This window comes from Haliaeetus albicilla, chromosome 5 (assembly GCF_947461875.1).
Source record: "Haliaeetus albicilla chromosome 5, bHalAlb1.1, whole genome shotgun sequence".
NCBI lineage: Eukaryota > Metazoa > Chordata > Aves > Accipitriformes > Accipitridae > Haliaeetus > Haliaeetus albicilla.
The window spans coordinates 34,462,623-34,476,021 of NC_091487.1; the positions used below are offsets into that span (position 1 = coordinate 34,462,623).

Below are 13,399 nucleotides of genomic sequence, written 5' to 3' on the forward strand. Positions count from 1 at the left end.
ATCTAATTTATACAGGAAAATATAGGTTTGAAGAAAAAAAGTGTAAAGTAGAATGATTTTCCCCTTTCTCCACAATCAGGAAATTTAAGATTGGAGTCTGAAAAACTTCTCTTGACAAGGTACTCTATAATCCGATTCTTTTCCTAGGGGGAAGTGGCACGATAGAGTTACCCAAACAAAATGAGGAAGATAACACAAAATGAATGTATCAAATAGTTCTTTGCAGTAATAGCCTACTAAGTGAATGTTTCTTCAATATATGGACTTTGGCCCTATCAAGAGGGGCAGATAGGAAAGGTGAGGGATAAATCCCTGGTTTAAATTGTAGCTTCTTTGCCTTAACTGCTTGTTGAGGTCCATTGCTGTTGCAGCCTAGGAACATCTGTGCACAAGCGTCATCAGATGACTACAACTTTTGTGTATTTTTGTCTAAAGGTTCAACATTTAGATTGTGGTACTGAGCAAAACAGTTCAAACTTGCAAACATGTTTTCTGTATAATCTTAACTGAAGTAGATTGAAATAAAGTGTGGATGATTGTACAGTTAAGTGCAAACAAGGAGTTTGAAGAGGTTTTGCTTTTTCTCTCGGTCTCTGGTATGCTGCTCTATGACTCTGCTTTGGGATGTGTTCACCAATTCTTTCCTGGATATTAAGAAACTTTTCTTCTTACTAAGCAACTTGGAGTAGTTGAGGACAAGGACATAGCAAATCATCTGCTTATGTTAGTCTCAAGCTTTGCCTTTTTTTATTTAATTTTCTGAGAAATTTTGTTGGTAGAGTTAAAACAAACCCTATTTGACTCCTGTCAGTTTCTTTTAACAATGGACTCCCTGACTAGATGATCAAAGGGTACCAGAGAAGTTCTGGTATGTGTAAGGTAAAAAGATTCGATAGTCATTGAAGCCTGATGTCAGAATATTTGAGAGTTTTAATTTCATGTTTTACCACTGACATTGTATTTTTTAAGTCTGTGTTGTGAATATATTTTGGTTCTGTATTGCATCTGAAAATACTTCTCAGGTTGAAAATTGAACCTTACAAAATAGTTTTATGTTTTTATGGAAGAGACTTTACTTGAAACATTAGTGAAAGAGTATTTACTTACAGAGGTCTGTGTGGGTTTGGCATTTAAGTGGGTTTCAAACATTCATGCAACAAGCACTGTGCTGTTTAACTCTGGAAAGAAAAAATATCAGAACAATATGTTGGGCAAATTACTATCTATTTTTTATACTTGCTTACTGAGATAATAAGACCAAAAAGTAGTTCCTTTTCACTTGCAAATATCACTCTTCTGTTCTTGTGTTTTCAGAGTTCCATTTTCAACCATAATATGTGCCACTGTTTATCCACTGTTAAAGCGTAATGTTGTTCTCATCATAAGCATATATATGTGAATGGGAAAATAGCATCCTTATTCTGACTTCTTTTCAGTTTGGCGGCTTGACCAGAAATACTTCATAAACATTTGAATATGGCATATTTTGAGTTACACTTGTATTACTGCTGTTGAAAGTTAGATTTTTATGGTGTGGGTGAAAGAAGGTAGAATTTATCTCTGCGAAGAGCTAGCATTATTTTGTGATCATTGCCTGTTTTAATAATTTGTATTTACCTCTGCATTTTATTTTTTTCATGTCTAATACAGATTGTTCATAGTCTGCAGTTGTTTTAAAATATATTGGCTGTTACAACAGACACCAAAAAATGAGGTGTCTACAGGAAGAATTGGTGTCCTGTTCTTAAAGGAACTTCTAAGTCTTTCTAAATGAAAAATCATTCAAACAGTATCTAATACTGGCAATTTTCCTCTGTCTGCTGCTAGAACTTATTGGCCAACTAGGTCAGACATTATTAAAGTTCAAGTGGCCCAGTGGGAAAAGTAATGGCCTTATGCTACTATGAATTTTAAATGCTGCCATTTCTATGTATTGCACCATCATCTGTTCTTGCACATCACTAAATTGTATAGAAGTTGTGGGACCAACCAGTGTCAAGGTCATAGAAGTGATGACTCTTCTCAAGTAGCCTTCTCGGAGCTTTGTCATACAGTTACTCCCATAACCCGGGCTATAGACAGCAAAGTTGTATGCACATGCCTGCATTTAACCTTTTTATTATCATTGGATAGTGTAAGCCTGCAATGCAGGATGTCTTTTTCCTCAGACTCTTCACTTTTGGTTTTTATTTTTGATCCTACCAAAGGTACGAAATCAACTTTGATGCAAAGATCATTTTTAGTGAGTGATTCTATTTAAATCTGTTGAATTGAGCTGTTGTACAGTTTATTGAACTGGATATTGGAGAATTTCAAAAGTGATGGGTGCTATAGTTCTCCAGATGAGCTTGAATTTTATCTTGATTTTAAATGTGATGGTACTAAGCCTGAAATGAGCATATCAGCAGGTACTTCTTGTCATGTATATATATATTTATTGAATTTTTATAGTATTAATATATTTGTAATGGGAGTATTTCCCCAACAGCACTGTATTGGCATTGTAGTTCCCAAAGTACTAGCTACTGATGTTTCATTGTGTGGAAAGCTTGTTACGCAGAGATAATAAAACTGGTTTTGTATGCCAGACTTGAACTGGAGTAGCTGGAAAGCTGTAACATTGGGAGATAGCCACTTTACAGTTACCATGTTGTAACTAAAGACTTAGATACTTTTATGTCACTTAGTTACTCCAATTCAAACTCATATATTGATTTAAACACATATATTCACACACACACACATATATAGACACGTATATTGATTTAGCTTAAATTGGTAGTTCACCAACTTCTGAAGTATCAGTGTTAGATTTGTGAATGATAAAGTACAAATGTGTACAGAGACAATAATGTGCTTTTTGAGAATTTTCATTCAGAGAAGTGACCACAAGCATATTAAAACTTTAGGAAAGATTTCAATATTAAAAGCTGCAGTGAAGAGAGGTTAAAGCCATAACTTTCTAGACGTCAATGAGTCTCCCTCCCTCCTTCCATGTTCTTCAGTGCTTGGATGCATATAAGTCTCACGGTTCTCAAGCTTTGGTAGGCCTTTGGTATTCCTGAGCCTTCCTGGATGTGGAACCATTCAGACTGCTAAGAAGCCTTTTTCCTATCCTGACAATGCTGACATGTAGAAGAAATTCTGCGAATCCACTAGTTGTCACCTCCTCTCAGGTGGGAAGTTCGCCATCAGGCTGGCTTTAGTTAATTTACAGGTGTAACTGTGGTGCTCGTTAGCTACATCCTGCAGTTCTGGGAAGCCATGGAGGCTTTACGCATCCGTGCATGTGTTATGCATTTGAACCGATGCTGCTAGATCTATTTGAAATCCATTATTGACAGAGTTTTTAGAAATAAGAGCAGACTGGTTAGCATGTGATAAGCAGTATAGAAACATTGCTTTCTTTAGGAGTTCCTGTTCCAAAGCATTTGCAGTACAGAAGTTGAGAATTAAAAGGCTGTTTGGGTTTCTGTCATGTCTTTGTTAATGTAACAGGAAAAATGTATTTTAGACACACATTCTGGAATTTCAGGATAGCTGCGAGGAGGACTCCCTTTCCACCCCCAGTCACTTAAATTCGTCAAATACGTATGTATTTCTTTCCTCACATAGATTCTTAATCCAGTATGGCAGCATCGTGCAATTCTAGCCCTAAGTTACTTTTATTTTAAAGCTCAATATTGCATTATTAAAAAATATTTACAAACTTATTACACATGGAAAGGGGAAGTTCTTTTCCAGTTATTAGAAATGAGAGACTTTCGCTGGCTGCTTCAAAACATTTCATGAAGAGATATAACTAGCACTACGTACTCACACTGGAGACTGTGGAAGGAAAGAAACAATTTCTCCCCCTGCCTGAATTCCTACAGTAGCTAAGTGCAGTGTTTTATGCACTTCCAAGAGAAGGTTTGACACTGCAGCTTTGGGATTTCACATGTAACAGCTTCTGAATTTTGGAAACGCAGCTCCTGCCTCACTCAGTTTTTTAACCAATATATTTATCGTCTTAACGAAGTGGAATGTTCCATTTTGTGAAAGGGAAGTAATGAAGCAATGTTCTTTGTAGATTTCATTTGTTTAAAAAAAAAATCAAGGCTATTCTATATATATAATATATATTTGTCTCATGATGGACTTTGCTTTCCCCCTGTTTGTCTCCACTTGTGTGAATAGTTGTTGGATTAAATACTACAGTTCATATTTACTCTTGATTTCTTTCTTTTTTATACAGATCTCTTTAGATAGTCTTCCTTTGTTTTCGTCTTTCTATTTAAGGTAAAAAGTGTGGAGTTAAAGCTGAGGGAAAGGAAACTCATTTTAAAATGAATAGATGAAACAAGTGGAAACTTGGTTTCGTACCTAAAATTTCATGTTTTCAGTAATCTCAGAAAATAAAGCAGAAAAGTCTAAGTTTTATATTATCCCTAAAGAATTAATTATTTGCAGGGGTTGATAATATGATATTTGCAGAAGTTGTCATGTTTGGATTTTCTCCTGGTGAAGCTGTAGTAAACAGCAAATATTAAGTTGGACAGCACCCCAAATCTTGGCTAGATCTGCAAGCCTGCTTTGTTGAGAAGACAATCTGATCCAATTAAATTCTTTTTGTCCTTACTAGCTGCTTCTTGGCCAGAGTTTTATATCATTTCTAGTTATGAAGCACTGATCTGCATCAGCATATTGTCTGTTACTAGTTTATATATGAATAGTCATTGCAAAACAAAACATTTCTGAAATACTCTCCAGGGATGATAGCATTTCTCCTCTACCAAACTCTGGGATTCATTAGAAGAGAATGGTGTAAATTTTATTCTTACATATTAAATGACCGAAAGGCATATTCTTTTTCCAGCACCAGACTTGCAATTGTCTTTTTAGCCTGACTTATCTCTAAGTTCTTAGAGACAATTCCTCTTATCCCTTGTTCTGGTCTGACTCAGGCATCCCATTCTCAATGGGGATGGACCTTGATATCTGTAATACTTTTTTTTGGTTATGATAAGCAGATTTTTATATCTTTATATCATTTGGAACCTAGAAGTGACATTTCATTTTTTTTTAAATAAAAGTTATTTTCTCTCTCTAAAAAAAATGGGCATTTTGTAGCAGATTTTAGATTTCACTGTTTTATGCCTAAATCCAGTTATGTATTGACAAGAGCACAAAGTGCATCAGGCATTTAGATGGAAGTATGCCACTGATATCAACACAGAGTAACAAAAGGTAAATTGGTTCATTATGGATGCTGGTTTACAAAAAAGAGCAGATATTTGAAGAGCAAGGCTGGTTGCTTTGAACAGAGCTCTGGGAGTTAGGTCCATTGCCATCTGGAATTGCAGAAGAAAATGTTTCCATGAAAGTGGCTGCTAAGAGGAACTCAAGAGGAAAATTTGCTTGTTTTCCTGGAAAATAGATTTAGTTCTACAAGATGGATAACAAGTTAATTTATGGAATTATGAGCTTGCGGTTTTTCACTTGTTTCAGGAAATCAGCAAATAAGTACCTTGGCTCTACAGTTGGTTCTCGACAAAAGAGCTTGCTTGACACAAACATGTCTATATCCCTAGCCTTCCAGTAAGCCATGAAGCTTACTATAAAGTTTAATCCGTAAGAGGCAATAATGCAGCACTGAAATGTTACTCTGAATAGAAGATATTTTCAGTGTTACATTTGTTTTCCTGGGTATCTCAGCTCTATTAATTTGCTCATTTGCTGCTTTGAGATCCTGTATAGAAGCATCAGAGGATGGATGGCGCCCTAGGAATTTGGCTGCTCCTGTAGAAGTGATGATAACTTACATGGCAGTATCCCTGCTGTCAGTATCAGCAGTCGTGATCATGCTGTCTTGCAACACAAATGCATGTTCATGACTTCTGTCCCCTCTCCAAGTACACAGTACTGTCTTTTTCAGCGCTTTTCGAAACCATCATGTTTCAGTTTTCTGTCAATGGCATCTTGCAATACATGCTCCAGCTGTGTTTTGAGCTATTTCATTTTGCTAGGAAGTTGTGGCAATGGAATTGTGGCAAGGAAACACTGAGTGGCAGATAAGTGATTTTTGTGTTTAAGAGGGGAACTGTGTTAACCAGAAGAAACATGGAAGCAGCCATGTGAAGATGTAAATCCACTTCTCCTGGGGAAGGAGAAAGATCTGGTAGTAAGGCTTGAAATTCTTTGAATGGTACTATTGAAATAATTCTCTTTGTCACAGTCATATTGTTTTTGTACTGCAATCCAGTATGTATCCAACTTGTTCAGTTATTGGACTGAATTTTTTAGTGTTCATGGTAAGTCCTAAATGATCTGAACAGTTGGAAGCATAGGAGAGGAGTGTTGGACTAAACTGAAGTAGAAGGGCAAAATCCAAGGACACCAAAGGAACAAATAAAATGGACAAGAGTCAGGAGTGTGAAGAAAGGGATAATGGTCTTAATTCTTTTTGATATGTCAGTGGGTATAACAGGATAATGGTACAATAAGTACAGTAATCGTGCTGGGAATAGCCTAAAAATACAAAAATTGGTATGTCAGTGGGAGAGAACTCAAGCCAGAAATCCGGTTAAATGATGTCCTCTTTTGTTTTGGTTTTTTCCCATGTCTTTTCTCTAATTTCAGTTCTGCCATTATGACCATGTAAATCTGTCAGATAATAGTAGTTAGGTGGAGAGCCGTATGTATCCAACTTATTTATAACCTGCAGGGTTTTTTTAAATAAATCAACTTGAAATACCTTAGCTTTGCATATGTATATAGCCTGTGTAAGTATATAATCTTAATTTCTTTCCTTTGTTCATCTTCTAATGATTACATGTGCATGTTGAAGGTTGCCATAATTGGATGGTGCACCTTTTGGGGAGGCATTGTGGTACATATCTCCTGATCTCTATCTCAAATGATGTATATTTAAGAATATTTAAATTCTTGACTACATTGTAATTCATTTTTCTGTACTCCATGAATTTCATAAATGTGTATATTAGTTTATGTTGCTATCATTTTTCTACACTTTTAACATTCGGTCAGTGAGTACTCAGGGTGAACATTCTCATGTGTAAAATACTGGAGGTAAGCCTCAGCTTACTGCTGTCACACAAATGTTGCACTGGGCAGACAAGCCCAAAATGCAGCGTTATGGCAAAGATGCTGGAAGCACAGATATGGATAAGACAAACTAGTAAGCTCTTTATATAGCACTGCATTAATCTAGTCACTTCGTTCCTAATGTTTCAACTGGTTGGTTTAGAGGTCACTTTTTATATTGTGCTGCATAGACATACCGTCTGTTTAAACCTGAACAAACCAGTTAGTCATTCTGTGCCTCAGTTTTCCCTTTTGAAAATGGGAGTAAGACTTCCTTATCTTAAATTAGTATTTCTGAGGTGTGAAAACAGCAAGCAGAAGGGCCATTTAGGTGTGGAGAGAACATTTACATTTAATGTATGTGTGATGTGATACAGGTGTTAAATTCACATACAAGAAATCTGGCGGAAGAGCAAGACTTTAGACATTGCTGAATCTTTAGGCATACCTATGCTATGCCGTAGTAGGTAAGTTCACAAAAGGAAAAATGTTAATTATTCATAATGCTTTGCTGTACCATAAAACTCGATTTATTGAGACTATAATTTGTTCAAGTTGCATGTAGTAGGAAAATATATCAGGAGTAATTAATTGTATTCAGGATGTGATGAGGTAGATATATCCACAGAGGACAATTGAAAACAGTAGCGGTGTGGTATTGATTGCCTTTCAGAGGGAAAAAAAATCTTGTCCCATTTCTAAATGTTAACAATTCAGAGAGAAAAATTCCCACTTGGGAAGAATGCTTTCCAGGTTGCTTCATTGCCAGGTGTTTGACATTGAGTGGAGCCTTAGATGAATGAAGCTTATGGCAGCTTTTGGAAATGACCGACTCCGGGGAATCTCAGCTTCCTGCTGTGAAAGTTTCTATTTTCAAAGCACATCAGTTTCAGTGGGAATGTTCCAGTGGTCCCATATGCTACTTCTGACAGAGGGGGAAGTTTTTAACCTGAATATGAGACAGCTACTGAAGAGGTTCCCTTGCTGCTAACAAAATGAATTTCAATATGTTGCCAATGAGCAAGCGGCATGTTCCCAACTGCTGATGGAATTTAACTCCATCAATTATTAATGGAAATTTTGCTTTGTTTTCTTTTTTGCCTGTTCCCTTTTAACTTAGCTACCTGCTCCTGATAGGACTTTGTGGGTTCTGAAGCTGAAAAAGGAATCACCCAAACAATATGTTCGTTTGCTTTGAAACTCTTGCTATATTTTCCTCCCCTCCCTTGTACGCTCTCTCCTTGACCTAGCAGCAGGAAGCCTTTGTCTGAGGTGTTCATCTGGAACAACTTTTCCACACTTGTTTTCATGTTCTGTTAGATTACAGGGCAGCAGGCCTACCTTTGAAGCTCCCTTCTCTTTTGTTTCTTTGCAGTGCACTCCAGTAATTAACTTTGTCCTTCTTTTATTTGTTCCAGTCAATCGCAGTCCACTCTGCTGAGCATCTTCTCCCAGGAGTACCAGGTTAGAAGTTTTCTCCTTTGTGAGGGTTGACAGGTGCCTAATTGAATGATGAATGTCCCTTTATTTCTTTGTAATTGAACTGCCAGCTTTCTGATTGGTTTGGAGGATGTTCCCTTTTCCACATCAAGCACCGCCTGAGTCTCAGTGGATGGCTGCCAAGCCTACCCATCCATCTGTCTAATAACATCTAGCCTTTGCTTATTTGGTGGACCTGTAATAAATTATGCTAAACCATTATTATTCTGACAATAATAATTTCCCTGTGTTGCGTGGTTCCATGTGCTAAATGTTTGCTGACTTGCACTGTCAGTGCTGCTTTCCATTGCTGACAGAGATGATGATAAATGACCATTGCCGGAGTGGCAGAAGGCAAGAGAGGCAGAAAATGGAGTCATTTATCATGAGATGACAGGTGTCAGTCAAGTGGCAAGTCTCTATGGAATTACTTTTTGTAGTTTTTCAAATAAGTTGTTTTTAAGCAATGTTCTTCTGGTTAAAAATGCCAGTTGAATTGTAAAACTAGAGTGCACCAGACTTAGATGGAATTGAATTGAGGGAAAATTAATACAAAGGTTGAAAGAGAGAACAAGTTTTTCTTTGCCCTCTGCAGCCTTCAGTAAACTTATTTAGATTCAATTATTGTGACCTTATTGGCTTTTACATATATGGTACATTGCAGTACAGTCTGAAGATGTTCAATTCAATAGGTAGATTGAATGTCATTTCTGTACAGAATCTAAAAACATAGTGCAGTTTATATATTAAAGTGTAGCCAAGAAACATGTGTTTGGGCAGTCATGATTTCTGTGTTTTGATCTATGACACATTTGTAAGACTCTTTGTTTGTTTTTTTCATTTTTCTAGAAACAAATCAAAAGAACACATGCCAAGCATCACACTGCTGAAGCTATTGAAACTTACTACCAAAGGTATGACCTCCCCACCCCAGTTAAGAGTATCATCATAACTACTAATTGTTATGGCAATTATGAGTAAATTAGATTATTAGTTTACGAAGCTGATTTTCTATAAAAATAAAAATTTGGGATGAGGAAAACAGGGTGGTTCATGTAAAAATGTTTTTCAGTGAAAATGCAGAAATTTTTCCGCTTCTGGTCAGTCTGATTAAGAAAGGGTTTACTTCCTTGGCTCTAGGTCAGGATAAGCAAATATTTTTTACAGTGTATGTGATAGCATTTATTATATATTACTTACAGTTTGTAATTACAGGATTTCTGTGTGAAGACTAATATTGATGATAACTTCCTTACAGCAAGGGAGCTTGTTCTGTTATTTGCTTGTACTTTTAAAACAACATTTGTGTTACATTACAAAAAGTTGCGTATTAAATTCATCTATTGCTAGTTAAAGCACTAATTTTTAGATAACTCCTGTTTTATCAACAGAAGTGTCAGAAGTAGCTTTTAAGGGAGGATGAAAACCATTATGTCATTTTACAATATTGTACGACTGTTTGCATCTTAAGCTAATAAACTGTATTTGCTACAACTTACAGTTTGTCTGTTACTTCTATAGGCTTTACTAAAAATACTGCAATGACATAATTGGGGCATACTGATAACTGGTAAAGATATGCAATTAAAATACTACTTTGTAGACTGACATATCTGAGGAGCTTGGATGGCAAGTGAGTTCTTACTTTTGATTATAGATGTCTGATATTTATGCTTAATATTAATCTGTATGAATCAGGAAAATAAACAAAAAGCCTTCATTTGTAAACAATTAACTGTGCTTCTGCAGAGTCACATACTTAAAACCTAAGCACAGCCTGATTATATCAGATGCTGGTTTAGAACACCTAGCGTGAATTGTGCTGTTTTGGGGGTTTGATTTTCTTTTTTTAGTAGTTGTGTTGTTCTGTAAAAATTTGTACTTGATCACATTGCACTTCTAGTGTTGATTCTTGGTTAGGCAGAATATTGGCTTAAAATTTTGTTGTTAATAACCATGTATATACAATACTATTTTTAATTACTTCTCACCAGCACAGTTTCACTGAAGTGCCCTATGTTAATTGTAACTGCTGTGTAAATAACCCTTTTCTTAAAACGTATGTATATCATTTAAATCACTTCTATGATGCGTTACTAGTTCCAACAACTTAAACCTGAAACATAGGACCAAATTTCGCTTTATGCAAAGCAGCAGTTGTATTGGTCTCAGTAAGGTTGTAGGTATGATTAAGTTTGGCTCACATCAGGTAGGAGGATTTGGTCTCCTGTCCCCTTCTGTACTGTCTGAAGTATGATAGCAGTACATAACTAATGCATTATGTATGAAGCTATATGGTGGTGGTAGGGAAAATCATTCTTTATGCTATTTCTAGGTATTTCATATTGCAACTGTATTAACATGGACGAATAAAATGCACATGTTTTAAAATCGGAGATGTTCTGTTAATAGTTAGGAAACTCATCTCAATCCTGTTTTAGTAGATTTACAGTGTAGTATGTTTCGTAAGCTACAGGGGCAAACTACTTGAGTCAGAAGCCAGTTTGAAATGCTTCAAGCATAAACATGACAAACATGTCTTCTCCTCTACTCTTTTGTAGCATCCATCTTGCCACTGTAAACCCCAGTCTGTGTGGTATGCTCTTTCCTATTCCCACCAACATACAAGCAGATAATTGTGCTCCCATTGCTTTCCTAGGTCAGAAACTACCAATTTTTGAAGGTAGTCATTTCCAGTGGTCCCTGTTGGGAGCAAGTAGAAGTACAGTTGAGTGGAGTAGTTTCTGCTGCTCTGCTGAGACTTACTAGTCTTAAATTTAGGCAAACATGAAGACAAATTACAAGAAGGATCAGCAAGCTTTTCAGAACAGTATTGCCATCAGCATGTGAGACCTGTTAGTCCTTAATGGAATTGCCAGTAGTATTAGAAATATCTGACAGAAAATTACTCCGTTGTCAGCTGTAGCTTTGCTGTTAAATCAACTAGATGCATGTTTTAGAACATTAATCTCAAGTAAATCTTCCTGGTTAGGTATTTTGTTTATGAGCTCTCCTTTTTTTCTTCTCTTACAAGTTTTCAATGTTTAAATATACACAAGGCATCTTGTTTTGTGGTTTTTTTTAACATAGAACTGAAATAGGTTAAAGCAAAAAGCTTTTATCATTTCCTTTATTCATTAAGCCTCAGAATAACTTGCAAACAAAAAGCCCTGTAATCCTCTGTGAAGAGGTTTATGCAAAGGTATTACACCCATTCCACAGAAAGGTAAAATGATAAAGAATTTTTATGTCTGTAATTAATGAGCAGAAGAGTGGCTTCTGATGGATAGATAATGATAGAGCTGGGAAGGCTGTGGCCTTCTAATGATGTCAGTAATGATGTGCTATATGAATACGGATAGGATAAATGAGCAAGTTCAAATGTTGGTAACTGTTGTTCTCTTCCACATGGCTGCAAAGCACAAAGTGGCTTCCAATAATATAGCTTCTTCCCTTCAACTCCTGAGAACAGGTTTTAGGCATTATTGAAATATAAACATCAAACAGTGAAAGTAACAGAAGTGAGGAAGGCGATACTGTGTGAAGCGATGGTCAGAAACATCACTGTGTATCCATATTGGTCTAATACCCTTAATCAGAAACATTAAGCCTTTGCCATTGATAGGATAATGACTTTCTATCACCCTTTATTGGATCCTAAATAGTTCTTCTTTTATGTTCTCTTTAGAATATTAATTTGATTGTTAGACTCTGATTTCACTAAAGTAAGCCTTTAGTATTTAAACTACTGCCCAGTTGATAAAATCTGGATTAAATTTGGGAATTTATGGTTTTGTGCATAGTAGTGAATTGAGTAAGATGCACAGTATGCCTTCATAGTTGAAGGTAGAACGCAAAATTTTTACTGTGAATAATAGAGGTTTATTCGTCTGTAATGTATCTTTAAGTAGTACAGATATAATTTATTTGTATGTCATTAAGCCAAAAATTTTTTTAATTTCTTGATTTATTGTGGTTTTTACCAGTGACTTAATTGAGACTGATATATCTTGCAGATGTATAGGAGACAACCCTGGAGAGTTACTGATTGTTTAAAATACTTACTTCTGAAAAGAGTTCCCATTAAATACTCTGTACTGGGGTATTTTCCCCCAAATGAAAGAGGTGCACAAGGGAACTGACATGTATAAGCTGGCCTTTTCTTGCCACCGCAGAATTACCTGGCTTTGTCTTGTCTAGGTACCTGAATGGGGTGATGAAAAATGCAGCTGCCCCTATATTACTGGAGCTGGCCAATGAGGTAATCATCTTTACTTTTTTCTTTAATCTTCTGGTATAAAACCTAAGGGGCATATCTATAGTGACTTTAGTGAGAAATGTAATTAACCTAAAAAAATGGTTTCAAGGCACATTAGACATTTAAAATGGTTCCCCAGTCTGTTAGTACTTACAATAATTAGACAAAAAGCCCCATTTATTAATAAATCAGTTAATGTAATTAGTCTCTTAACTTCAAGGCAAATGTGTAAGAAAGTCTGAATTTGTATTTTGCTGGAAATTTCAGACAGACCATAGGTCTTCAATGCACAAACTTACTAAAAATTCCCACATTGATTAAATGGAGTTGCATCAGTTTTACTTACATTTGATTCCTTGTTTTTAATAATAAAACCCATCTAAGATTTTTTTATTATTATTTAATATGAGAAAGGATTAAACCAGTTCATTTTCCTGACTCCGTTTATTTCTGTTCATATGGATTAGAGGATGGCTAATGAAAACTGCTTAATATAAAGCAATTAAGCAGAGTAAATTCCTCAGTATAGCCATTTCCTAGAAAAGCTGGTGTATGAAAAGTTCAGTATGGTTGCCA

At 35.9% G+C, this 13,399-nt stretch overlaps 1 protein-coding gene across 5 annotated transcripts in view; it reads left to right on the top strand.

Moving 5' to 3' along the window:
• Nucleotides 1–13,399, top strand: part of CDIN1 (CDAN1 interacting nuclease 1) — a 134,131-nt gene that overhangs the window by 21,538 nt on the left and 99,194 nt on the right. For 4 of the 5 annotated variants that reach the window (XM_069784090.1, XM_069784091.1, XM_069784092.1 and 1 more), the window contains exons 2-4: nucleotides 8,505–8,550; nucleotides 9,415–9,479; nucleotides 12,766–12,826. In XM_069784090.1, coding sequence (XP_069640191.1) covers nucleotides 8,505–8,550; nucleotides 9,415–9,479; nucleotides 12,766–12,826 — 172 coding nt within the window. Of the gene's footprint in view, nucleotides 1–8,504; nucleotides 8,551–9,414; nucleotides 9,480–12,765; nucleotides 12,827–13,399 lie in introns of those variants that run through there. The other variant, XM_069784094.1, reaches the window with a different exon arrangement.